Source organism: Emydura macquarii, unplaced genomic scaffold, assembly GCF_026122565.2.
Source record: "Emydura macquarii macquarii isolate MOO-44397 ecotype Brisbane River unplaced genomic scaffold, CSIRO-AGI_Emac_v2 contig_3080, whole genome shotgun sequence".
NCBI lineage: Eukaryota > Metazoa > Chordata > Testudines > Chelidae > Emydura > Emydura macquarii.
The window spans coordinates 14,222-42,085 of record NW_027133217.1 but is presented as its reverse complement, the minus strand read 5'-3'; the positions used below and the strand labels follow the sequence as shown (position 1 = coordinate 42,085).

At 40.1% G+C, this 27,864-nt stretch overlaps 1 protein-coding gene across 1 annotated transcript in view; it reads left to right on the top strand.

Moving 5' to 3' along the window:
- Positions 1-27,864, top strand: part of LOC137141510 (deleted in lung and esophageal cancer protein 1-like) — a 43,199-nt gene that overhangs the window by 4,018 nt on the left and 11,317 nt on the right. Inside the window, exons 3-25 of the mRNA XM_067530397.1 lie at positions 198-354; positions 955-1,065; positions 2,646-2,842; positions 3,113-3,333; positions 3,587-3,668; positions 4,045-4,132; positions 4,693-4,866; positions 5,157-5,293; positions 5,667-5,759; positions 6,375-6,465; positions 7,481-7,643; positions 9,697-9,889; positions 13,096-13,154; positions 14,689-14,860; positions 15,310-15,403; positions 15,661-15,791; positions 18,870-19,028; positions 20,810-20,949; positions 21,189-21,342; positions 22,245-22,355; positions 25,897-26,027; positions 26,753-26,941; positions 27,518-27,585. Coding sequence (XP_067386498.1) covers positions 198-354; positions 955-1,065; positions 2,646-2,842; positions 3,113-3,333; positions 3,587-3,668; positions 4,045-4,132; positions 4,693-4,866; positions 5,157-5,293; positions 5,667-5,759; positions 6,375-6,465; positions 7,481-7,643; positions 9,697-9,889; positions 13,096-13,154; positions 14,689-14,860; positions 15,310-15,403; positions 15,661-15,791; positions 18,870-19,028; positions 20,810-20,949; positions 21,189-21,342; positions 22,245-22,355; positions 25,897-26,027; positions 26,753-26,941; positions 27,518-27,585 — 3,115 coding nt within the window. The remainder of the gene's footprint in view (positions 1-197; positions 355-954; positions 1,066-2,645; positions 2,843-3,112; positions 3,334-3,586; positions 3,669-4,044; positions 4,133-4,692; positions 4,867-5,156; positions 5,294-5,666; positions 5,760-6,374; positions 6,466-7,480; positions 7,644-9,696; positions 9,890-13,095; positions 13,155-14,688; positions 14,861-15,309; positions 15,404-15,660; positions 15,792-18,869; positions 19,029-20,809; positions 20,950-21,188; positions 21,343-22,244; positions 22,356-25,896; positions 26,028-26,752; positions 26,942-27,517; positions 27,586-27,864) is intronic.

The following is a 27,864-nucleotide window of genomic DNA, read 5'->3' as shown; positions in this document are numbered from 1 at the left end:
TGATAGGCATCTGGTAAATGTTTCAAGCCCCAGCACAAGTTAAATGTTAGAAAACAATGCATTCTATTCCTGTAAATTAATAAGCCTTCAGAAAGAAACAGAAAACATTTATTTTTCTATTGTGTACTGAAATTATTAATAATTTGTGACAGCTAAAACTATATTTATTTATTTCCATTCACCAATTTACATGCCAGATTCATACTGAATATAACCACCGACTGACCGAAGTCGACATGGTAGAAAAGCACATCATTCAGGCACGAGCTCGAGCAACAGCAGAAGAAGAAAGGGCTCTGAACATGTTGAAGGTAGATGTTGGGGAGGACTTCCACAACGTTGGATTACCACCAGGTCAGGTTTCTGGGAATGTTATCTTTCCCAGTACACATTTATGGGATCTGGGGCCAAATTCAGTGCTCTTTTAAGTCAACGGAAAGACTCCTATTGACTTCAGTAGCTTTTGATCATGCCCTTTATGAATGCTTGGGTTTAATAAAACTTATACTAAAAGCGCTTCTTTGAGAAACTGTTTGTAAGCAGAAAATCAAAAAGAAAAAAATTAACCTTACATGATAAGAATCTAATTGGGCAGGTCACTTTCAAGGCCTGAAACCTGTCATGAATGGTTCTATACCTTAACTTTGTTGCAAGCACATGTAAACAGCTGTACAAAAATAATGAATAGAAATGTCTTCACAATTCCTCTGTGAAGCTGATAAGTGTTACTACAGGCAGGGAAATTGACACGCACAGAGATTAAGTGAGCCATGAGTCAGAACTGAATTTAGAACTCTGGAGTTGCTTGATTCCAGTTCTGTGCTCAGTTTACGGACCATGTTTTTCTCCAAAATACTTCATTGTAGTTATGTGAAGAAGAGACAACAGAAATGTGAGCTGACCATTGTTAGTGTAAAACACCAATCTTATGTTTGTTTGTTTTTAATATTGTAGTGAAGTCCTCCTTCAGATGGTGTGTGGATAATGACCTTCTCAAAAAACATAATTTAATCTGTCCTGACGATTATATCACTGATAGAATACCCATTACCAGAGCACCTCAAGGTAACTTTTAAAGCAGAGAATAATATGGATTTCTGGTAACACACTCTAGGACATGAAGAATTAAACATGGATGGCCTGTGCATAATGTTCTGTACTGCTGCCTAATGAGCAGAAACATGAAGGGCATTTCCATATGAGCACTTAGTTGGTGGCAAGCTGCACTGTAAATCTACTGCGTTGTAGCCTACTATGCACTGAGTGTCCCCATAGATCCTGCCACTGTGCACTAAACGTTTTGTAGTGCACTTTGATGTACTCTGCTTTGAAATGGGAAGAGATTAAAAAGCATTATGGAACTTTTAGTGTACAGCAACAGGGTCCACATAGACATTTAGTGCACTGCAGGCTAGTGTGAGGTAGATTTGCACCCAGCTTGCTGCTAACTAAGTATTCATATAGACAAGCCCTAATATTCAAAGCACTAAAATTAACTTAAAGGGACATGGTCAGTAAAAACTAATATATTACAAAAATGCTTTCTGTGCAACTAATAAATTATTAAAACTGAAATTTGTTTTAAATATCAAATTTACTTTTCATTACCAATACTGTTTGTTTATTTTTTTCACCTCACTCACTTTAGATAGTGAATCTATACTGACAATTTTCTGCACTAGCGAATGCAGCAGTATATATGTGATAAATAGAGCAGAGAAATAGTTAAATTATTCTTATTAATCTCTATGCCTTTGTTTTAGAGGTGATCAAAAACCTTTCAACACAATGTTTTTCCGTCAAAAATGCTGATTTGATTAAATTGAAATGTGTTACGGGAACGTATTCATTTTGTCTAAAATTTTTATGGGAAAGTATCAAAACTTTTTGATAATGTACAAATATTTTGTTTTTTTCCTTATCAAAACTTTTTTCCAATACGGTGAAATGTTCCACTTCAATGTTATCATTTTGACATATATTTATATTTATATTGTATTATAATAGTCAAAACAAAACTTTTCAATAAGTTCAAAATGAAATATTTCAGAACATTTCATTTTGCAATAAAATCCGTGGTTTCTACTTTTTGTCCAAATTAGGGATGATATGAAATTTCAAATATTGGAATTTCTTCAGTGTGGAATTCCACTTTTTGATCAGCTCTACTCTGTTTATCCCTTTGTAAAGTAGAGATAACTTATCTAGTCAAAAGGGCATTATAAAGCTTAATTAACTGTTTTTAAAGCACTTTGAGATTCTAAAATCAAAGGTGATAAAGAAGTTGAACGTCGTGTTGTTGTAGCTGTGTTGGTCCCAGGATATTAGAGAGAGAAGGTAGTTGAGGTAATATCTTTTATTGAAAGCATCATTATTAATTATTATTATGATGTTATTTTGATCATTATAAAGTTTCTGTCCTAAAGATTGTCAGTATGGTTTATGATTGAAACAGATCAACCCACTTGTACAAAATAAACTGTAAATATGGATGAAATACTACAGCACTTAAATATGTAGTTTGTTTCTAACTCCAAGACTAGTCTTGTATTATTAATAACGTTTCTCTCCTTATTGTAAGTTTTTATAATTAATATTTTGTCCTTATTGCTCAGAAAATGTCAATACTTGTCTTTGAACTGCAGGAAAATCAGAGCCTGACTATATCAAGGAGACGTTTAGTTTTAAACAGCTCATTTCTACAAGTCCAAGGGATCAGAAAGAGACAGAAATCCCACACTTGAGGAAAACATTAGATAGTCTGCCAGATGTATCTTTATCCACTTTAACGCTGTCTTCAACTTCTGAGCCTAGACATCAGACTAAGAAACCATCAAGTAAGGTATATTTCAGAGATTCTTTTTAGCCTGTCAGTTTAGGACTTATCGCTATTCCTGTAGAAAGAGGCGAGTCCTAGCACATTGCTGTTTTGGTGTAAGTAGTTGTTTTCCATGTTGGAGAAGAGAAGAATACAGTAGTTTGCTGAGTGTAAAATTCTTTACTGCTACATAAAGTCTAAGTAATCAGGAATAGCTATTTTGTATAACCCCTCCCCCAAAAACTGCAGTATTTGACACTGAATTTTGCATCACATTCTTTGTTTGTTTCAAAGAAATCTAGCTCCTTGCACAAATCAGTCTGGAAAGATAATATGTACAAAGCAGATAGAGAACAAGACCGCGCTTACCTTGCCAGACTTGAGAACCGACACAATTACCTGAGGAATCCCCGCTTCTTTCCACCAAATACTCTTAATGGAGGCAAATCTCTTATTTTTCCTCAGAAGAAGGTAGAACGGATGATAGCAGAAAGAAAAGTGCCATTTGATGAAAGGTACATACTTTGACTCTTGACTCAAATCCTGGTCCTGCAGAGAGGTTAGCTTTGGAGGTACTCTGGATTTACACCAGTTTAACAAGAACAGTATTTTCTCCTGTGTATCTTGGTTATAATCTTTCAGAAATAATATGTTACAAGGTTTTTATGATGATGTTGTTCTTGCTAATAGTTGCAATCAGGACATTCTTAGGCATAGGTAAATTACTGACTGCATGTTTCTCAAAGTCTCTTTCATTATTTATTTCAGTGATCCTCAGTCTGTTCCTGTGTTTCTAGCTACCCCGCCCACTGTTTTGTTTTCTGAGTATGAAGTTGGTCAGGTTTATGAGGTAAGACCTTTTTCATCTACAAAGAATTAATTCTACTTCTGAGAAACTTGACGTCTCTCCATGACCAGCATAGTTCCCCCACCCCTTGCAGACTTCCACATAGTTAACAAAACTCTCATGAACTTCATTTTCCTCACTTTCAATCACAACCAGAACTTCCCCCAACAAATACAAAATGGAACCTTCAACCTCAGGTTGCTTTTGGGTGACATGCCCTTTACATCAAATGGTGACAAAAATGTTCAGTTTTCTGATCTACAAAATACCTACCTCTTAGGCATGTTGTGAGAATTAATTCACTGCTGTTTGCAGAGTACGATGAAGATAAACAGTGGTACATAAGTGTTATTTGGTTTTGTTTTGTTTTTTAATGAAGATGACTATAGAGCTGCAGAACATGACTTCAGTGTGTCGCCATATAAGAGTTATCCCTCCCTCTACTTCAGCCTTCGCCATAGGGCTGGGTAAGTTGCTGGACTAGCTCTGAAGTTGCAAAATTGTATAAGAACTTATTGGTCTACTTAAAAATAGTACATTGATTTTGAGTGTCTTCCCTGTACAATGGGATCCAGGTGGGTAGAATCTTAATTTCATACAGAGTATCATATCACGTCTAAGAGGTTGGAGGTTGTCTCACCTCTCCAGGACAGTCTACATGAAATTCCCAAACAGAAGTCTGAGACTGTAATGGTCTAATTAAAAATGAAATGTTGTGAGATCAGATTGAAACAAAAGAAATGGTGTCTAATCTGAGACTGCAAAAACTCATGTAGGGCCTAATTCAGTGCCCATTGAAATCACTGTAAAGAGTCCCTTACTGCCCATTGACATCAGAGGGAGCCACCAATGTATAAGGACTGCAGGGTCAGGCTCTTTTATGGTCACTCCACTTATGGCAAATTGTCTAAAACAGTATATATTAAGAGCTCATTGTGAGCAACTTTCAAAGGGCAGAATATGGACATAAATTCATAGAACGACTTTTGTATTTGAAATTTTGAATCACCTGCATTTTCTTTCCTAGGAAAATTTCCAGGAGAGGGAGGAATTGTTGCTCCTGGGATGACCTGCCAGTACACAATCCAATTTATTCCTGAATATTTAGCAGATTATGAAGATTATATACTAGTGGAGACGCAAGCACCATATCCTCTTCTAATCCCTATAGAAGCTAAAAGACCACCTCCTGTATTAACATGTGGGTAGAGAATATCATATGCTATAAGGACTCTGTAGTTTCTGTTAAACTTTAGGTTCCTGATTTTGAAAGGGTCTTGACTGTCTCTAATATGGGGGAGTTATAGCAAGTTACAGCTCAAATGGCTACGCCTTTAAAATAAGGATTTAAAGTGTTTAGCATCTTTTAGAGTCTTAATAATTCATATTCAGTAAAATTAATGTTTAAAGAGTAATTGATTAAATAACCATTTTTCCTGCAGTAAGCCTTCATTACATGTGTATTTTCCTTTGCTGCATTGTTTGTTGCAGTGCCTCGCATCATTGATTGTGGCTCCTGCCTTGTGGGAGGAGTAAAAATGACAGAATTCGTGTGCAGAAATGAAGGGTCCAGTAATGGAAAGTTTTGTATAATGCCAAAGAAATTATGGCCACCTCCTAATTTCAGGGTAAGTGACTGGAAGGAATCATTGGACACAGTAAAGGTATCTCAAAGAATAAAGAACTTGTGGACCAGCAACAATCTGCAGGGTTGGCTTGAGGTTATACAGGCTGCTCTAAACTTCAGAAAAGGCCCCTTGTATCTTCCACTTGATTGTGACAATAGCACCCTTCCTGCCCTTTGTTCCCCCCAGGTAACCCAGAAAACCACAAGGGTTTTTTCCAATTAAGCAATGGTATTTACCTTTGAGATTTATTTAAAAAGAAGAAGAATTATATGAAAAGAAAAAAGTTTAGGCTGTTACAGGATGTCACCTATTCTAAACAACTGACTACAAAAACCCAACATGATCAATTTTATTTTATTTTTTTCTCTTCAAGGCTGTTGCAACAATTGGTTTTGTGGAGCAAGGTCCATTCGGGATCCGACCTGCTGTTTTTGAGCTAGGTCCAGGTCAAGCGACATTATTAGAGGTTAGTAATTAGTGTTTAATGTTTTGTTCCTTGGGAAGGAAGGGCACTCTCGCCTCCTCTTTCCTTTTGGAGCATAAATTCCTTTGTTGCATGCCTGCAGACACTTATGCTCCACTTTTGAATGACAATTGTGCTCTTTTCTAAGAGGGACACTCCTGTTAGTGTAGATCTTGCTGATGCTACCACTTTCCTTGCTGTGCTTTCCCGTGTTCTCAGATCCAGATTAGACATCGATCTTCTGCAGAGTGCTGATCGGTTGAACGGGCATAGAACCATCTCACAGGGATGGATGAATAACAGTGATAGTGATCTCTACATGATATACACACTTTCAATTCACAGACATCTCTCGCAGTATATTTATCCCTTGATTCTGTCCTCATTTATATTGGTGCGACACCATTGAATTCAGTGGACCTACTCTTGATTTACCTCAAAGTAACTGAGAGCAGAATCTGACCATTGGAGACTTTTTATGAAATATGTAAAGTTTTATAATTGATTAATTAATCACTAGAGTGTTCCTGTAATAAACATCTCTGTATAGAAGTCTAAGAATTGCGTGAAATTAGTTATGGGCACTACTATTATATTGTGTGTAAACGTCTCTTTTAGGTAATGTTTTCCCCATCTTCTCCTGAAAACTTGAAGCAAATATACACCATTGTTTGTGATAATTGCCAGATCAATGACATCACAGTTACAGGTTTGTTTCTAATGTGTTTTGTGATATTGTATAAAGCTGAAAGCACAGGCTGATTTAATCATGTTTAAATCAATGGATAATCAGTGTTTGCAAAGCATCTTGAACCTCTAAGTATTTTATTATTATTACACTATCCTACTATATGAAGTATTTGGAATCCCGACTGCATCAAGGCCATACCTCTTAACTTGATAAGGTCAAATGTGTGATGCTGGCCTTTAAACTATGTGAGAAAGGCCTAAAATAAGGGGAAATAGCTAGGGATAAAACTTAAAATAACGTGATTCATTCCATTAGACTTACACCATTTGGCATGGACTCAAGAATCAAGATTTAGAATCATAGAATAGAATTTATGATACAGTGACAAACTGTAACATTCCAGCTTTTGTGGGACAGAAGTGCATTTGGGTTTGAAACATGTATTGTGACATTCCAAGCCTTAAGCTATGTGTTAAGTTTGCTTAACTAACTGAATCTTTTGATTTTTATCCTAAATGCTTTTCTTACAAAGGGCTTATGAATACTTTAGAAATTATACATAATTTCCAGGCTGCATAATTATCATATTACTAGTTTTGTATTGAAAAGTTTGCAGCAGTGCAAAAGATTTTACTATTAGCAGTAGTTGTTAATATACAACTCTTTTTTTAGTTGGTTATTTCCTGTGATAAAGATTGGGAATCAAATTCTCAGCTGGTTTAAACTGAACTCTCATAGCTCAATTGACTTCAGTAGAACACCAAATCATACCAGTTTACACCAGCTGATGAGCTGGCCCTGAAACCCCAAAATGTTTTAAATTCATAAGGAAAATATCTGTATATATTGGTGTAGTTTGGCAGTGAAATGAAGTCAGGAAGGTAGTCTTGGCATGTTGGAGCTCTGAAAGCTGAGGAAAACCCAGATTTATCAGCAGTGTCCATTGCTATAGGTATGGTCGTGAATAAGCAAGGGGTGTGAATAAAATTAACTGCCATATAGTGAACAGTGATTCATATTTATTTTCTTGCAGGAACTGGACAGCTGGTAGCTTTGGAGCTTTTATCTGTCACTGGTGGAGAAAGCCACCCTGTCCCTGGTGAACCTACAGACATAGCAGCACAGCACCTCATATGTTTTGACCCCCAAAATCCACATGCCACAACAGAGAAGCAGCTTCTTATAAGAAATTCTACGTACGTAGCTGCTAGTAATATTATAATAGAATGTTAGGACTGTACAGTGTTGTTTTATGACCTAATATGTGTTACACTGTTCTGTTAGATTGTGGCAACAAGAAGCTGCCAGGTTGGGGAAATCTTATGCAGTTAATCAGAAGTATGGATAAATGTTATTCTTGTTTGCAATAACAGCGATGGGCACAATATACATATATCAGACTGCTAAAGACAGCCACAGATCACACTACTGACTGAATGGCTGATCTTCTGCCATATTTTATACATTGTCATCTCTTTGTACTATATCCCCACAGCCCCGAAGATTTGTGAATGAAAGAGTTGGGGACAAAACAATCTTAGTGGGAACACCTACATCCTAACAGATTAAATTATATACTCTGTTTGGGATAAGGACCACATCTTAAAGTGCATTTATATTGTGCCTAGCACAATGGGACCCCAATCCTGATTGGTGCCACTGGGCATTGCTGTAATGAAATAATAATAAATGGAATATTTCTGGTAAATGAAGTTAGGGTTTGTAGATAACCAAGGCATCAGTGGGCCAGATACTGATCTCAGTTACACTAATATAAATCCTTACTGACTGTATTGTCTTTACTGAAATGCAGAATCTGATATGGAAACTGTACTTGGACAAAAGGAAAAGTGACAGAGAATTGCGTTTGGATTTATAAACAACGGGCCAGATCCTCAACTAGTGTAAATTGGCAGAGCTCCATTGCTATACTGATTCCCGCCTGCTGAGGTTCCAGCCTCATATTTTCTGAACATTTTAATTGTACTGACACAGTCACTGCACTTTTATTGTAAGCATTTGTATGAAACAAACCTGTACTGTATGAAACAAACTCACGTACAGCGTAGTAGTAAATAGGTAACTGTAAAGAATAGTTTTATAGTTTCTGTCATACCAGGCAATGTAAAAATTGCCCTTGTTCTTTTAGTTTCACCTCATTTACACTCAGAAATTAAAATATCAACTTCCTGCCATACCTATTGTGGTTTTAGATGTCACAGTGAAATGGATTTTAAAGCCTTTTAATAAATTACAAAAAATTGCTGATGAAACAACTCAATTAAGCAAATATTCTTATTGATTGCATTCCAGTTAAGCGGCTCTGAATGGCTAACAATGCATAGTCATTTATTTATATGTCGAGGGCCTAAGCCTGACCTCATATTACGACTAAATACAGAAACATATCTATATAATAGCTAGCGGTATAGTCCAAACTCACTGAAGTCAGTGGGAATATTTTCATTGGGTTTTGGATGAGATTTCAGAAAGAGAAAAGTTTAATGTCAGCAAAAGCTACTGCTGTCACCTAAATGTTGCATTACATTATAAGAAAGGTACAATCAGAAATGTACGGGTGGAAGGGATCTCAAGATACCATTTAGTCCATCCTCTTGCACTGAAGAAGGATTAAGTATACTTAGACCATCTCTGACATGTGTTTGTCTAACTTGTTCTTAAAAGCCTCCACAGCCTCTCTTATTAACCTATTCTAGTATTTAACTATCCTTTATAGTTAGAAATATTTTTCCTAATATCTAACCTAAATCTCCCTTGCAGCAAATCATTACTTCTTGTCTTACCTTCACTGGACATGGAGAACTGTTGATCACACTTAACTTTATAACAGCCCTTAACATATCTGAAGACTGTTATCAGGTCCCCCCTCAGTCTTCTTTTCTCAACTCAATATTGCCAGTTTTTTAACCTTTCCTCATAGGACAAGTTTTCTAAACCTTTTATAATTTTTGTTGCTTAGCTCTGGACTCTCTCCAGTTTAGCCACATCCTGTGCTAACAGTTCTTCCATACTTTTATAGTTTATCATGGCTTCCACTGTTACAACCTTCCTATACAATCCTGTCAGTTTTGTGACTAACAAAAACTAATAGATCACTTTTTTCATGATCTTTAAGAAAAAGGATATTGTGGACTGTGGTACAATTTTATACTATGATCTTACAGAAAAAAAATATCTATCTATACATTTGGTATTATAGTCGTTTTCAGTTTATTAATCTCTTTCTAGCCATGTGGAACTTCCTTTTCACTGGCAGATAATGAAGCCTAATCTGCAACCATTAATGCCTGAAGAAACTGGGGATTTTGCGAAGGTCAAGTACCACCTAGATGTAGAGTCAGCTTTCTCGCTAAATCCTAACCTGGGAGTTCTGCAGCCCCACACTGATCACGAGTTTATTCTTACTTATGCTCCACAGGAGGTACTGGTCAAGATTTCTTGTTTTCTATAAACTCCAACTGTGTATTTTTATGCAAGTCATAAAACTCTTGCTGTAGAGATTTTTTAATTAAATTTAATCAACTGATGCGATGCTGCAAAATCTACAGTGTTATTAAATTATGTTTTGGTTGGAATATATTGAGCCTGATTCTGATCTCAGTTTTATACTGATTCAACTCTATTTAAGTTAATCGGAGATACTCCTGATTTACAGTGGCATGAGAGCAGAATTGGCTTAATTTGGCTTGTATTTAAAAAAACTTGATCCAAACAGATTAGGTTCAGAGTTGGGGTACTCCAATACAGTGGAGATTCTGAACATATAGATGCCTAGACAGGACTGGAAAAGGAATTCATTGTTGTTTTAAAAAGATCTTAATACGATTAATAGAAAACTTAGTAATGTTTCTTTAATGAAACGATAAAATGACTCTGTGACCATGGTCCCTAGGGGTGGCACACTGAGATTGCTCAGGCAGAACAAACTGCAAAGAATAGGGCAGATGATCCCCAAAACTGGTATTTATTCTAATAATTAGATTCACCAAGCCAGCAATAAAACCACTTCTACAATACCTTATTGGTTACCCAGAAGCCAAAACACAGCTTCCTTAAAGCAATCCAGCCTTGGGCTGCTGTGACTCATATTTCAGACAGAGTGTTCATTAATAATATTATTAATACCAATATGACAAAATTGTAATGAATCTTATAAAATATGCTAGGTAAGATATCAATGGAAAAGTTATTTGCTAAATATGATAAGCTTATCTATATGTATGTATCATCTTTGTGCTGTAAGTTATGAATATGTGATATGTCTGTATCTAAAACTTGTGCTGTGCTACTGGGTGACACCCCTAACAGATTAGCATCAGCCCTATCCAGCCTGCTTGAGGTCCATCAAAGGCAATCAGCTATACAATGCACCTAGGGAGAGAAGCCAGGGGCTATGCCTATGAGTCATCAAGACATCTAGGGACATGCCTGTGGACAGGGGACTCCAAGTGCTTTTCTATGCCCATGTGCTGTGTTTGGGACAAGCCACATGGCAAAGAATATAAAAGGGAGCTGCACTATCCCCATCTTGTCTTCATGACTGTTTCTTACCTCTGTATCAACTTCTCTATAATTGAAGCTTTGAAACAAAGGACTGACAGACCCATCCAGGTATTGGATGTACTCCAAAGGAACAGTACAAGCCTGCAAACTCCCCAATACTGCTAAGAATCTGATATATATGGACTTCGAAGTCATTTGTATATATCAGATTGCTTTAATAATTTAACATCTCTCTTCTTGTTAGTTTATTTTCTTTTATAATAAACCTTTAGCTTTAGATACTAAAGGATTGACTGGCAGGGTGGTATTTTTGGGTAAGATCCAAACTAACATGGATCTGGTAACATGGCTGACCCTATGGGGATCAGAAGAACATTTTGGTAAAGTGAATGGAGTTTTTAAATAACTTATCTCTTTACCGGACCTAGTTGCTGATTGGGAGCCAGAGACTGAAATGCAATAAAGGGGATTGTGTGATTTCTTTTTTGGGCTTCTTGATAACCAATGTGGGTAATCAGGAGCAGTTTTTGTGACTGGTTGGTGAATCTAAATTCAGTGTTAGCCACCAGTTTTGGGAGAATCTGTTCTTCATTTTGCAGCCACCCCTGACTTTGGCATGTTCAGGTGGGCTGCCCTAGGCACACACAGGTCACAGTTCCCACCCAGACAGCCAAGTCAAATATGAGAATTACTGAAAGTCTTGTTCATCATATATAAAGTTCTAGCAATCCCAAGAGATCAGACTCATTAATTACCCACCAGTTCAATGAATATTTCAGATCTTATCCAAATACATGGTTACAGCCAATTCTTAACTAAACTAAGATTTATTAAAAAAGAAAAGAGAAAGAGTAATGATTAAGAGATCATTATGCATACAGACATGAATAAATTTCTTAGGTCAGTTTCATAGTAGAGATAGTGAGCTGCTGAGTTACAAAAAGTTCTTTCAGAATCAGTTCCATAAATTATAAACCAATAAGCAATCCATATATATAGTTTGTTCAAATTCTTCCATAAGAATTAGCAGGGTAATCCAGACTGGAGCTGGTGACTTCAGTCTTGTGACTCAGCTTCCCTGACCAGCTTCCTTTATAGTCCTCTGCCACACTAGATAGCCTCTTGACAGTAGGTAACAAAGCAGGGAGTCCCCTTGGGTGAAGAATGTATATGGTTGTTTTGAAGTTAAATCGCTATTTCCTAGGCACACACCAGTGATTAGCTGCATTGATTAGCATAAGGTAACTACCTACCTCATCCCACTCAAGTTACAAACTTTAAAGAGAAATAAAGACAATGATACTATTACATCCAGGTTTCATCTACATGTTAATATTCCCTTTTGATCTCTGAATTGATAAAACATAGTAACAGATAGGAACCAAAGTTTAGCATCTATCAAGATATAGGTAAACACAGACAAATATAATTAGTATTTACTTCTAATTCTTTAACAATACAGACTTGCATTTTAAAGCTTTAGTCTGTCTAACATGACTGTTAACTATTTGTAAGGAATGGCCCTTATTGCTATTTTAGTACTTTTTAATATGTCTTTAAAGGTTGAATTTAGGTCCTTTAGTCTGCTAATGCTTAACCCTTTTTGGCTCAGTGTCACAGACTCATATTGATATATTCAGCTTACTAGTATGTATAAATAAAGTGAGCTCTTTGCAACACATTACAGGATTAAGGTCCAACTGTATGTCTTCCTTCACACACTATTAGCATTAAGGAGGAGCCATCTTCAAGTTTAGTACCGCAACAGATACAACAGTGCTTCTTTTTCAGACCCTGTTTGGGGTTTGATGACCTATGAATTTTGATAGTGGTGGGGTGGATAGAAGAGTACTTCAGTTAAGGCATTAGAGTAATTTTATTCTTGATTTAGGGAAATCTTGCAGATATTTTTCTACAGTGTGTAATAAACATGGGCAAATTAAGAGAGACTCTGAATTAATGAGCATTTTTCTTGCAACCATGCAATATAGTTCTAATCCTTTACCTTTTAATTATAGATTATTTTGCATCCATTTTCTCCCATTTTAAATGTTATTCTTGATTATTTTGGGGGGGGTGGATACTTCATCATAATTGATTTATGTTGTGTCCTCTTTCATATAGCTGAAAGATTATCATAGTGTGATTCAAATTGTACTGAGGGACGTCCCAGAGCCACCTAGGTAAGCTGAGAAGCAGTAGTGACATGCAACAGATATATAATAGTTTAACTAAATTATTAGCATTAAGTTTATTGTTGGTTGTTTATTTCTGTAGTAATTGTAATGCTTGTGATGGGTGCTGGATTGACAGTTCTAAATAATTAATCCACAGAACAGATAGCAGCACAGACAGCATCATTGCAAGCTTCCCCACATGCTTTAGTATGTCTCAGAGGGCAAGAGGTTAATTCAGTCTCCACGCCCATTCATCCCATGGCCTTTCTGCTGAGACTACCAGCAAGTTTGCCATTATTGTCAATTGTCATAGTGGTCTTTGTGACATGGATATCTGCTCACTAGAAATTGAACTGGGATGACTAAACTCGTTTCATATAGACCAGTGAACACAGTCACCAGATATTTACAGTTTTCAAGTACCACGAACCAGGATTGAATTCAAACCTACAGCCAAGAGGCTTTATCTGCCATTGCCATCCCCGTATTTATTCAGTCTCCTTAGTTTATTGATTAATCACTTTAGGATTGTATATTACATTGGTTCTCGCTGATTTATTAAATAGTAAGCCACGTTTGAACTTTCTAGCTTCACCCTTTTCGGACTTATCTATTTGCAAAGTTGCCCATCAGAATATATGGGGAAGAATGATTGATTATATTTTACACATTTGCATAATTCAAAAAAAGCTCAGCCCAAAAATATTCATCCCAAGGGTTGAGGCCTATCATGGAAAATTTCCTTTCGAACAGTTTGAGAAGTTTATGAGCAATTGCAAAAGAGGCCTGTTATAGAAAATGGTAGTAGTAAAGTTTAGCTGTGGTGCACACAGAGCTCACACATCAATAACACTTTGTATTTGAACTGTGCTTTTCATCTGTGGAGCTCAAAGTGCTTTAGAAATATTTAATTCTGGCAACATCTCTGTAAGGAAGGTAATGTTATCATGATTTAGCTGAGGCACAAAAGGTTAGGGCCCACAATTCCACAAGTAGCGTGTAATTTTGGATGCTTTAATTTTTGAGTGTCCAGTTTAGATACCGAGTTCAGAGATGGTGAGTACCTTCAACTCCAGCCGAAGTCAATGGGAGCTGGGAGTGCTCAGTACCTCTGAAGGTCACAGCCTAGGGGTCAAATTCTGCTCTTAGTTACACTGATGTATATCTAGAGTAAATCCATTGGCTTCCAGATATACACCAGTGTAACCAAAAAGAGAATCTGATACTTGGTGTTTAAAACACCCAGAAATGGAGACACTCTCAATTTAAAAATTTCAATCTAAGCATTTTCCCATTATTGCAAGAAAATGTGGTAGCAGACCAGGCAACAGGACCCAGCAGTGTCTTGACTCCCAGTGTCCTATTCTAACCACTAAATACTCTGGCCTGATTCTCTTCTGATTCCAGTTTTACTTCCTGGCTTCAATAGAGTTACATCTTATTCACACCAGGGTAAGTTAGAGGCAGATCAGACCCACTAGATCAGATAATATATACATGCAAAATCTGCTTGGTAAGTCTAATTGATTTTCTCACACAGCTCAGAAAAAGAGGCGATGCTTGGAAATTCAGAATCCAAAACAGATGATGTGATTGCACTGGAAATAGAAGTTAAAGGATCAACAGAACCGTTTCAACTCCTTTTGGAACCATATGTCATTATCATCCCTGGAGAAAACTTTATTGGCGTAAATGTAAAAAAAACATTTAAGGTTTGTTTGCTTCTAACTTTATGTTGTTGTTTGGTGCACGTAACTAGGTACAATAGATGTTACTGGAGGACATACATTGCTATATTCTAACATTAGCTTTGGATATCCATGCTTTTCTGGATTTAACTTTAACCATCAGTGTTGCTTTAAACAGTTGATTTTTGTTTTTGTTTGTTTTCAATTCATTTCAGGGAAGATACTCATTTACTATGGTGATAGAGGCCACCCAAGTAATTAGATTGACCCATAAAACCCTAGAATTGATGTTAGCATGTTTATGGCAGATAAGTTTTGACATGAGTTCACTTTTGAAGATAAAAATGAAACAATGTAAACACTGAAATACCTTGTTTCTAAGGCAGCATTATTGACAACATATTGGAATTTTGCAGACTATTATGAAAGCTTAGAGTGCATTATTTAGTTAATTGATTTTTCAATTGTTTTAGATGTGGAATAACAGCAAATCATCCATTAAATATACATGGGGAAAAATCAGTGTATGTGATATAGTTGAAGTTGAACCTCATACTGGAGTTTTAGGTAAAGTTTCTGCGCTTTGTAAATAAATAGTAGTAAAAATATTTTAATTGTTAAGTGTTACATTAAGAAAGAAGCAGTGAAGCATGATGTTGTCAGCATATGTTTGTGAAATAAGGGCCTGATCCAAAACAGCTGGAAGTCAATGGGAGTGTTCCCATTGACTTCTGAAGGCTTTGGGGTTTTAGCCTTGTGTGTGTTTGTTTTTAAAAGGGGGGAGAAGGGGAAAAAAGATGATGATGAAAAAACTTCTTTTCTAGAAGCCAATGAATTCTGTGAATTTGAATTGAACTTTACTGGAGGCAAACCTGGATATGCCAGCCATAACCTGCAGTGTAAAATTGAACACTCTGCAGAGCCAGTTATACTTCATGTGGAGGCTGCTTTTAAGGTGAGAACAAATATAAAATTTCAGGAGAACTGGCTGGCTAAGGGGGCTGGTAATGATATATATAGCCTTCCACCTTTTGGATGGCATTGAAATCCAACCCAGATCACTGGTGTCTGACATCTGTTACTATCTTGAGTGGCCATGTGAAATGAATTGGTGGTCTCAGTCCAATACCTAGAGGAAATCCCTTGTTTCATCACTAGTTAGCACTCTTTCTGTCATAGGTGTACATAAACTAGAGGGCTGCACATTTCATTGCTTCTAAAAGCTGAGCTCATTGCACACATCAGGGCTTCTTACATTCCTCCATTCCCCTCCACAAGGTCCCTGTGTGCTTCCCTTACTTCTTTCTCTATTTCAGGGACTCCTTGCAACCCACCACCACCACCTACCCCATGCCAGGGGTTCTGTTTGCACCCCATCCTTTCCCCTCCATTCCGGTGTCTCCCATTTTCCCTCCCCCTTACGAGATGCTCTCTATGCCCCTTCACTCCCCCTCTGCCACATTCCAGGGGATGTGTGTCCTCCATTCCTTCCTCCCCCTATATCACTGCCCACCTTTTCTCCCCTCCTGATGCCAGGGGGCTCTTCTACTCCCTGTTTCACCTTCCCCCCATGCCTTCCATACCAGAGTCCTCCAAGCCATGGGTTCTGTGTACCCACCCTATTGTCCCCATGCCAAGGGCTCTGTATCCTTCCCCTCCTGCCAAGGTCCCTGCATTCTTCTCCCCTCCCCATGCTGGTGGCTATATATCTCCCCCCATTCTTATTTCTTTCCTTTCTGTCTGGAAGATAAATCATTCAACATTTTACACCATATTGGGAAGATAAGCAGAATTGAAACGGGGGTATTGTTATGCTGGAAGGTGTTAATGGCTGCCATCAACCAGTTCTTCCATCTGTCTTTGAGACAGTCACAGAAGTGGTTAAAGCTGCTGGTCCACTAACCAGATGCCAGGAGCTAAGTGTGTCTCCCTTTTCCCTCTTCCAGTTTTCACCAGAGTCTATAGCTATCTACCCATGGCTGCCTAAAACATTTCTGAAAATTTTGAATTTGATTAGATGTTGTTGGGTTTTATACACACAAACGCACGCCATCAAGTTGAGTGTAAGCCACATTTATATGGCACTGTCTATGCAAGCAGCTCAACTCTTTTTCAACCTTATTATGAGGGAACAGACAGGACCCATAGTTGACACCCATTATCAATAATTAGTAATTTTTCTATGTTTTAGGCAGTGTGCTGAGATTGTCCTAGAGTTAAAGTATAAAGCTAGATTTTTAAGGGGACAAGGCTTTTAAAGAGCCTGCCTCCTTTTTGTGCATATAGTTTGTACTCCCACAAATAAAATATGAGAACAAATCTGAGTAATCCCGTTTATGCGCACAATTAGGTAGGTAGCTCACATTTGTGTTGTTAGTGCAGTTTATACATGCAGTTCATTTTTGCAGGTGCAACTTTTGTCGTTGCAATTTGCTGCTACAGACAGAGAGGCTGGGCCTTCTTGAAGTCTGCCCCACAGGATGGGGAAGTTACAGATTAAGGCAGTATGGGCAGACTTCCCCTGCTGCTCCCTGTGCTATATATGTTCTTTACAGAAAGGGCCTAATCCAAAGCCCACTGAAGTTAATGGAAAGTCTCCCATTGACTTCAGTGGGCTTTAGCTCAGGCCCGAAAAGAGGATTTCAGTCTTTAGGGTTATCATAAGCCTTTTCAGGAATACTAAATTCACATAGAAGTACTGACATGAATGTGACACTGTGGGGATTCACCCAGACCAGTACCGGGTTCTTTCACCACCTGTCCTTTAACCCTGAGTGCTTCTATACTGTGCAGTTTTGACTCAGTGCTCTGATACCAGCAACATGTTCACAGCACAATGGCCTCACCCTGATTTCCACCAGCCTAGTTACTCCTTGCAGGATAACACCAACAGCTCTTCCAGTCCCGACTCTCCCCCAAACAGTCTCCCCTGCAATGTCCAGTCCCTCTCATTGGATACTGACAGAAGTTATTAAGTTCGCTGCCTCCAAAGAGGCAGAACACACATCATCCCGTTAGTTTAGCTGAGGACTTCACCCTTCAGTTTAATACACAGCACTGAGATGGTTTTGTAATAAAACAAAATTCTTTGACAAAAACCAGATATTTAAATGATAATAAGTAAGAATAGAAGACACAGATATGGTTACAAGTAAAACAAAAAACATAACACACTTTCTAGTGACTAAAACATAACTTCAGCAAGTTACAATCTTTGTCTAAGCAGGTTTCTCACCAGTAGGCATTTCCAGCTACTCTTGGTTTTCAGGCCAAGAGGATCCACTTCTCATGAACTCAAAGGGTACTGCCTCCCCTTTGTCCGCCGGGTGATGGCTGCCAAACTGGCTCTCTTTCTGCTTATATTTGCCTGAATCTATTGTCACTCTTTAAAGAGCCAGAACAGTTGCATCGTGATCATTAAGCTGTCTTCCTGCCTCCCCCCCACCCAACGCATTTAGCTTGATGTGGTTTGTTTATCTTATATGTAGATGTACTTTTCATTGTCCTCTGAGGTATTACCTGGCTCAATTTACACTGGAGACACAGGAAAACAGGCTAAACACATTTCTTTGTCTAGGACATGCTTTATGCACTGTTTGCAAATCACCTTTTAACAACAATATTTCCAGCAAACATTCATAATTTTTTATATACCACCCATACATTCATCATTCAGTAACATTAATGACCAGCATGTTACCGGTTTGCATAGGATACCTTACATGACACCTTTCAGATACAGATTATGACAAGAGTGTGTTGGGGGAATGTGTGTGTCAGGCTTGAGGTGAGTTATGTTACTTGGCATTGAGGGACTCCCTGGGTCACAATGAAATCTCAGTATAGTGAGACATTAATCAGCAGACGGATATTTTCTTGTTGATTTTATGATTTCTTCTATATTAGATACTGAAACTTGCTTTCTACTGTGTTTTAAGTAAATGTAAACACAAATCTTAGCTAATGTATGCTTTTTAATCAGGCAGTTTTGGTGTTGATATCCATTTTAAATGTATATTTCTTGGTGTCCTAGGGTCCAGCTCTCTCTATCAATGTTCCATCACTCCACTTAGGTTTGATTAAATTGGGAGAAAATGTGTTAAGTACCTTTGAGATTCAAAACCTAAGTCAATTGCCAGCATTGTGGAGAATGCAAGAAAGTCAAGCTTGCCTAGCTGAAAGGAATGAAGATGTGAGTTATTCCAAGAGTTTTTTTTAATAAGACTGGTGTTGATCTAACTGACCCTGCCCAGAGCCAGCTACATTTCGTTATTTGTGTCTCAGTTGCAGGGGCACTAAGATTCATCCTCCAAATCAGAAAAGTAATTTTCACTTTTCTACTGAGGATGAACAACCTGATTTTGCTCATCCGGAAAGTATAGCATAAGTTTTATTAAATGCAATAATGTTTTGCCATTTTTCTTTGTTTCTATTTATAATGTGCTTAGCACAAATTCCCTGCTGGCCTAATTCTAGGATATTCTGAGCATGTCCTTAGGGAAAGTGAATGACCTCAACTCCCACTGATGTTAACAAGGATCTCAGCACCTTGCAGGACTGGGCCTTATGGTTATTAAACAATACATTTGAAAAAGTGCAAATTTGTCACAAAAACAACTATAAAACTTCATACCCAACAACATACCAAGAATATGGTTTATGATCACCGAGAATGTTGTGTCAAATATATGCCATCCACATTCTTGACTCCATCGTTTGTCTAGGAAATCTGTCATCTTAGATGGTACCTATGGGCCAAGAACTAGCTTAGACATGGTTTTAAATGGTGGTGGTCACACTAATGTTCTTGTGTACATGTCCCCAGTGCCAGATTTATCTGCCCAGCACCCCAGAATATTTTTAGTACTGTTAAGCTTGGTACATTCATAGCTGTTATTAAGTAGGAGGTATATCTATGCCATCCTCATTGAAAACCAGATTTGGTCCCTTGTTCTTTCAAGGGAAAGACCTGCTGGACATAGTGATTCATGCTGTTGTCATGCTCTACCTTGGGTACATATTAAATCTTTAGAGGCTGATGCTGGAAATTTTTTAAGATAGCACATTACACTGGTGCTTTGTAATCTAAATTGGCTGCCCATGAGTTTCTGGATTATGATTAAGGTTGTCTTTGACCTATAAAGTCCTGGAATTTACCTACTTGGAAGATCATGTCTCTCTTCATGCTATACAGCTGTAGTTAAGATCAGCAGAAGCAAAATGGAGATCCTTTGATTTAAAAGAGAAGGGGCTGCTGGCAGGATGTTTCCCATAAGGCCTGTTGGCTTTTGAACACACTCCCCACTTTGGTCTGTAATAACCAGAATATGTTGACCTTCAGAGCATGCTATAAATCTCTGATTTGAGGACAGGGAGACCAGTGGCTGAGGGTTAAAGCTGAGGAGCATAGGGTATTCTTTAATATGTTGCTATACAGGATAGCTGATTACTGCTAGCATATGGTGGGATTTGTGGCTGGATTTGTCATGCTTTGTGTTTTAAAAGAAGGTCAAGGGCATCTAGACTCTGGCATCAGTGCTTTTTATTTTTAAATGAAGAACCATTCTAGGTATATGTCTCTATAACATAAAAAGGCACAATTCTGCCCTTGGAGTTGTTCATGTAATTCCTATTGTAGTCAGCAGGAGTTGGACATGATTTTGGGGGGCCAAAATTTGGTCTAAATACATTTTATAAGCCCAGCTTTCTTGGACTGAATGGGTCGGTCTAGCAGAACTAAAAGAGAGACCTTATATATTTAATAAAAAGTTACTTCTTATCTCTAACAGAGGAAGATCCACAATGTTATGTGCTGTATTCTCATTATCCTGACTGATATCTATATTGAATAACTCAGGATCTTTATCTGCATGATATGCAAAGAGCTTACCAAACGGAGAGCTTGGGTTCAGCATTTTACACTACCTAGCAAGCTTCCTAATGACATTCACATTTGTTTCCTCTATCATCTAGGCATCCCCATTCACAATTCAGCCGTCTGATGGAGAATTACCTCCTTTGGGAAAATGCAGTGTGTCAGTTCTGTTCAAGGCCTTGCTATGTCAACGTCTCCAGACTGTATTAGAGCTAGCTGTCAAAAATGGAGAAGGAAGGTGAGGAAAAAATGGAAGTTTTCCTCTACACCATGTTTTAGTTTTGATATTTGTCTCCTGAAACACCACAGACAATGACCCACACCTGCAGCACTCAGAACAGGGTTTAAAATACATCAACAAGCTACTCCATAACAAATATTGCTAAACTAACAATACCATCATGCTTCCCAGAATTTCTTGTGTAGTTAGTGAATTTACACACAGTAAAACTGGGCCATCTGTGTATCCATTTCCAGTCATCTTCCTGTTTTCGTTGAAGTTCAGACCCCCCAAGCATGCCTGATGTCTAGTCACCTAGTGTTCAACGAAATTTATATGGGAGTTCCAGCACGAGCAACCATCAGACTCTTTAACCAGACACTGCTGTCAGCAAAATACTTTTGGGAAGAGGTAAGTGACTTTCTAGTGTGGCAGTTAGTGGTGACACAAGATAGCAACTACAGACCCCAGCCCCTATCACACTACAAATAAGAAGATAGCTTCTGTGATGTAGCCTATGTATAGTGACCCCCTAACTTGGTTATCAGCAGGAATTAAACCTGGGACCTCTTGCTTTAAGGCACAGTCCTCTCCCCTTCAGCTGCACGAGTAACTCTATTAAGTGGGAGCAAGAGATGGATCTTATTCTCTATGCTGACCAGCCCCTAGAGAAGGGACAGGATACACTTAGCCAGTGTGTTACACAAAGTGTCATGCTTTATCAGGAATTCTATTGATTTATTGGAGTTAACTTATGATTCTGTGATTATATTCCAGAGGGGTAGCCGTGTTAGTCTATATACAGCAAAAACAACAAGAGTCCAGTAGCACCTAAAGACTAACAAATTTCTCTGGGCATAAGCTTTCGTGGGCTGCAACATCTGATGAAGTGGGTTGCAGCCCACAAAAGCTTATGCCCGCAGACATGTGTTAGTCTTTAAGGTGCTACAGGACTCTCGTTGTTTTTGTGATTATATTAAGAGGTAACTGAGAAATCCCTCGTTTGGGGCCTTTATGCCACATTTGGGCTTTGGAGGCAGACCTGTGTGGAGAAAGTGTGCATAATATAATAATAATTACTATTAAGAAAAAAGTAATGGACAAAAGCTTCTAAGTAATTATTGACAGTAGTGGAATTAAGGGGTGTGTTAAGTGTGCCTGGACTCTATATACCACATCTATCATTATCCTGAAATGTATAGATTCTATGCTTCATCTTTATAATAATTTCCAATCTGAAGATGAATTTTGAATGGAGTAGGTTTCATCAGGTACAGTTAACTGACTGTTCAAATGTTCGTCCTATCTGACAGCTTATCGGAAGTCAGGCAGCTTTTTGCTCTGCTACTGTCTCCCCACCAAGTGGCACTTTGGGCCCACATGAAGAAAAAGAATTGCTTATAGAGCTAATAGCTAATATTATGGTAAGTTTAAAAACTGGTCTTATTTTAGTAGTACAGAGAACAGTGGGCTTCTTATGGCAAAAGCAACATTTGCAAGTACAGTACAATGCAGTTTTACATAGAATCTGTCTCAAACTGCCTTTCAGATATACTTTATAGACTAACATGATTGAAGGCAGCAGATAATATGATCTAATGATATGCACTTTACATCAACTTTGTAGTGTGTTTGCTTGCTGCTTTTGTTTTATTTTTTTCTACTATAGCCTTTTCGTTATACTTAATGCTGCTTTTGTAATGTACAAAACTATTTTGGACTTTTATTCTTAAAGCACATATGAAATTGATTAAATCTTACTTTATAGTCCTGAAAACATCTTCCATACATTACTTCCCACCATTCTTCTCTCTCATTTTAAGGCCTGGCTACACCTAAAACTTAGGTCAACCTAGCTACATTGCTCAGGGGGTGTGAAAAATTCACACCCCTGGAAGACATAGTTGTCATCCTAAACCCTGATATAGACACCACTAAGTTGACAGAAAAATTCTTCCGTCAATCTATCTACCACCTCTCAAGGGGATGGATTATCTACAACAGAAAAACCCCTTTTGTCATTGTAGCAAGTGTCTATACCAGTGTTTCTCAACCTTTTAAGTAGCAAGTACCCCCTAACTTCTGAAAATTTTAATAAGTACCCAACACTCAATTTTACACTCTGAGAAATACAATATTTTCCCCCTTTACTACTGGACGACTGTATTTCTCATAAAGCAGGAGAGTTCTGAGTTCCGCACTGCTGTGTGGCTGTGGCAGATCGCAAAACTCCTGCTGTTTCTCCCCTCCTTCCTCCTCCCCTTCCTTCATATAGGAGCAAAGGTCAACACCAGCCAATCATTGTGTCCTGATGGCAGGGTCACGTGGTGTTCTCCTCACACAGGTGGGAACTTGAGGTATGAGCAGGCTCTAGCGGCCCACCAGAGTGGATAGCAGTGCCCCACGGCCATCCACGGCCATCCCTAGGGGGTGCGGGCCTGGGGCAAATCACACTGTGTGGGCCCCTGTAGAACGTTCATCCTATCCGGGAGGGTCGCTGCAGCCCTTCCTCGGGTCCAGACTCCGGAGGAAGGCCACAGCGCCTTCCTAAATGGGGAACAGTTAGCTCTTGTGCCCGGGTCTTAGCCCTGGCCCTCGGGCAGGGCGGGCAGTCCCGTGGTCTTTAGCCTTCCACCCTCCGGTGGGGTGAGGCAAGCAAGCAGTGCAATGGCCCCGGGCCCCAGGCAGGGCGGGCTAGCCAGCAAGCAAGCAGTGCAATGGCCCCGGGCCCCAGGCAGGGTGGGCAGACAGTGGATCCACTATCTATAGCGGTAGGGAGGAGTAGGCTCTCCTGGGGTGTCTAGGGAAGGGGGCAGGGGGAAGCAGGGCCACCCGTTTCCACTGCATCCCAGCCCAGGGCCCTAGCAGTGGCAAAGGCGTTTGCCACTGAGTCGGCAAGGCTCCCGCCGCAACACGCCAACGGGGTCCTTGCCCCAGACTCAGCCACTGTCTATGGCTGTCCCTGGGCCACTTCCTCCCCGTATTCCCAGGTACCTGTCTCATCAGGGTCCTCAGGGTCGCTGGGGTACTCGGTCCATGGTAGGCCCACTGGTCCCTCCTCATCCACTGGTGACAGGGCGGGGAGCTCCTCAGCAAGGGGCTGCTCCTCCAGGTCACAGAGCTCCTGGGAGGCTTCGGCATCAGGCAGCTCTTCCAGGTCCTGTCCAGCTTCTGGGGGCTCGGCTTCAGGCAGCTCCTCCATCTCCCATCCGGGTTGCTCAGGGAGCTCAGCCCAGTCACTGGGATCTGGGAGCCTGGTCCAGCCAGGGCCCAGACGCCCTACCCAGGCTCTGGGCCCTGAGATAGGATCAGTGGATGGTTGAGGTCTCCACTCTGGGAGGCAAGCATCCCTGGTATCCGCTCCATTCTGGCCTAGGCCTCAGCCAGTAGGGCAGCACATTTACCTCCAACAGCAGTCTCCTCCCAACTGACCTCTGGGGCCTGTCTTTTATACTGCCCCTTCCTATAGGGACTCCGCCCTGCTGTCACTGATTGGCTGGCCAGGCAGTCCTATCACTACCTGATCTTTTGGTTGCCGGGCAGACTGGCCTGCTGGCCCTATCACAGCTCGGTCTTTCTGTTGCAGGGCAGACTTGTCTGCTGGGACTGTTTCGGTCCAGCTGGGTCGCTGCGGCCCTTCCTCAGGTCCAGACTCCGGGGGAGGCCACTGCGCCTTCCTACAGCCCCCCTCAAGATTTTTATACTGGTAAAATCTGGGGCTCTCATAGATAATTTCACTGCTCAGCTAGAGCAGTGAAATTGACAAGTAAGCCTGTGTGAAGAGCCAGGCTCCAGGACTGGGCAAGCCGCTGGGCTCTCCACCTGGCTTTCTGGGCACCGGGCTTTGAGCCAGGGAGGGGAGCTGCGACCTGGGCAAGCTGCAGGTGGCTGCCACCTGGCTGCCAGCACAGGAGGTGGGCGACTGCCACCTGCTCCAAGCTGGGGCGGAGGAGGCTTCCACGCAGGGTGGGACCCGGGGATGTGGGCAGGCGGCAGGCAGCTACTGCCCATCTTCAAGCCAGTACGCGGGAGGGTCTCTGGGCTCAGAGCTGGGGGACGAGTGGCAACCAACCAGCTGCAAGCCCAGCTCGCAGGACACACGGGGCTGCCACCAGGCTCCTACCTAGGAGCTGGGACTGGGTGGGACACAGGCAGCTGCCACCTGGCTTCCCAAAAAGCCAGAGACTGCCGCCCAGCGTCCCAGGACTGGGGTGGCTGCCGTCTACCTCCCCCAGCTGGGAGCTGTGTCCAGGAGGGAAACGGGAGGCTGCTGCCCGCCTCCCCCAGAAGCCAACGGCTGCTGCCGCCTGCCTCCCAGCTGGGAGCTGTGTCCAGGAGGGAAACAGGAGGCTGCTGCCCGCCTCCCCCATAAGTCAGCGGCTGCCGCCCGCCTCCCTTAACTGGGTTTTTTGCTGCATACCTCCTGCCTATGTCTCGCGTACCCCTAGGTTGAGAAACTATGGTCTATACTATAGCACTACACCAGCGCAGCTGCAGCACTGTAGCACTATGCCACTGTAGTAGCTGTAGTGCAGACATACCCTAATTGTTCCTCACCTGGAGAAAATTAAAAGAGGGAGGTGAGAATTAATGTGTCCAGACAGTGAGATCCATTACCACATGCAGTCCACCACTGAAAAGACAGACTTCTACCAGAAAATGTGGCAAAAGTCAATAATGGTGCATTTTTAGGTTTACATTATTTAACGTTGATGCAAAACATACAGTAACATCAACAAGTGTTTAATTTGGTACCTACTACCTAGCAAGTCTGATGCAGCGTTTTGGCAGGAAATCCATGTAACGCAACCTGTAAGACTTCTCAGTTTTCCCCTGTGATTCTGGGTTTTTTTTTTTCAATCCAGTAAGATTTGTACCTGTTTTAGTAAAACATTTCTTGATGATAATATTTCTTCTGTATCTTTGACTCCATTTACATAGAAGATGTGACTTTTCTCCTCTTAGGGTGAGCTGAACGATCTTACCCTCTCCTGTAGCATAGAAGACATGATGGAACCTCTTTTTCTGGGAATTTCTGGCCAAGTAAAGGGACTGCATGTCACATACTCAAGACCTTGTGACAGTGAAGTTACCAGGTAAATGAAGGTGTTATAAAATAATCACCCAAACTTGTTTGTTTTTATCATTTAATACACTGTACTAGTCCATCCATAGTGGAAGTTTTTCTGATCTAATATCTGTGCTTTCTCTGCTCAGAGTGAGTGAATTAGCCCTCTTGCTGCCAGCCAAGGGATGTGAGTCCCTACACCCATGATGCCTTCACAAGCCACAGTAATTGTCTGCAATGTTTAATATGTGTAAATTTAACTCTCAGATATGGATAGTAAAGTGTTGCATTCTATACCATACAATTCAAGATCAAATATCCTGGGCTATTTAGAAGTTTTCCTGCCACACTGCCAAATCTGATAGGAGATATGACAAATGCAACTCCCCTTGACGATTTCAAAGCCTATGTCTGCCTGGTATTTTTAATTTTATCCTTGTAATACCTAGCATGAATACTCTGTTTCAGAGTGTACTTCAAGCCCTTGTTTCTTTTTTTTCAGATGAGCAAGAAATAGCTTTAATTTGGCAGATCAGCATAAAAACTACACCTGAAATAAATTCCTATATTAATATAATGGAGGCAAATCAATATTAGCAAATGCAGGTGGTATAAATCTGAGGCTAGTTGGTCCATTTAACAAGGGACATCAAAACTGCCTTATGCTGGAAATCTCAATTCTGCCTAAACTGTTTTTGTGCTAGGAAGAAACAGCAATGCTAGCTTAATATCTGATGTTGTTTTTATTTATAGTGATGAGAGGCAAATGCTACAGAGTCCTCAAGATCTTCTGTTGGACTTTGGATCTGAAGTTGCATTGAAGAGCATAGTAACACGGCAGCTAATACTTACCAATCATACTGGAATCGATGCACCATTCACACTAGAAGCTGAATATTTCACTAGCTGTCCAGTTACCTCAGAGGAACAAGGAAACAGTCTGTAAGATGTGCCTTTCTTGCTAATGAATCAGATACCAGGCCTGATTCTCCGCTCATACTGCTGTGTAAATCTGGAATAATTCCATTGGAGTGGAGGCATACTGGTGTAAGGGGACAATCCTCTATTAGCATGCTGCAGCACTGGTTCGGTATGAAACCACCAGTACCACTTCCTGCAATACTGGGTGTTTCTTAAGCACCTGCTTTGACTTTGCTTTGCTTAAGAAAAATGATGAATCAGGCTGAGGTACTATGGTTGCAAGCCATCAACTTTTGCAGGAACACAAAGGGCCAGATTCAGATTTGGTGTAAATAGCATTGGACTATTGACATCAGTGGAGCTATGCTTATTTACACCAGCTGGGATCTGGCTCACAGAATCCTGAACTTGGGTCTTGGCACTTAAATGGCTTCACATTTAAAGAAACTGTTTTAAAAATTCAATTAACCGGTGATTCTAGGAAGTCTGTCTTTGAGCTACATTTGCCAACAATCTAGGAGTTTGGTAGAACGAGCTTGTAAAGTTAGCAAAGACTTGTGCAGCTCAAAGGCTTATCGAGTCTTTTCCTTTTTCAAGTTCCACAGCCTGCCTGGTGAAAAGGACAGCACAAAACAGAAGACATGCAGCCAAGAGAGCACAATCAGGTATGAAAAAAGCTATTTTTGTTGGCCAGGAAGATATGGCCTCACAACTGGCACATTCAGCAGCACCATCCATGAGAAGAGGGCTGAATGGAAATGGAAATCGCTCTGTATTAGAGTTTGGGCCTCCAGGACAGGACTGAAACATACTGGTTGATTCTGTGGGGCTTGCCCACAGCATTCAGTGTCTATTCTGTGGAGAGAGGAGTTCAGCCCCAGGGCTGTCAATCTAGTCCTTTTTACAAGCTCTAAAATAAATTTTTTTTAAAAAGGCTAAATTCT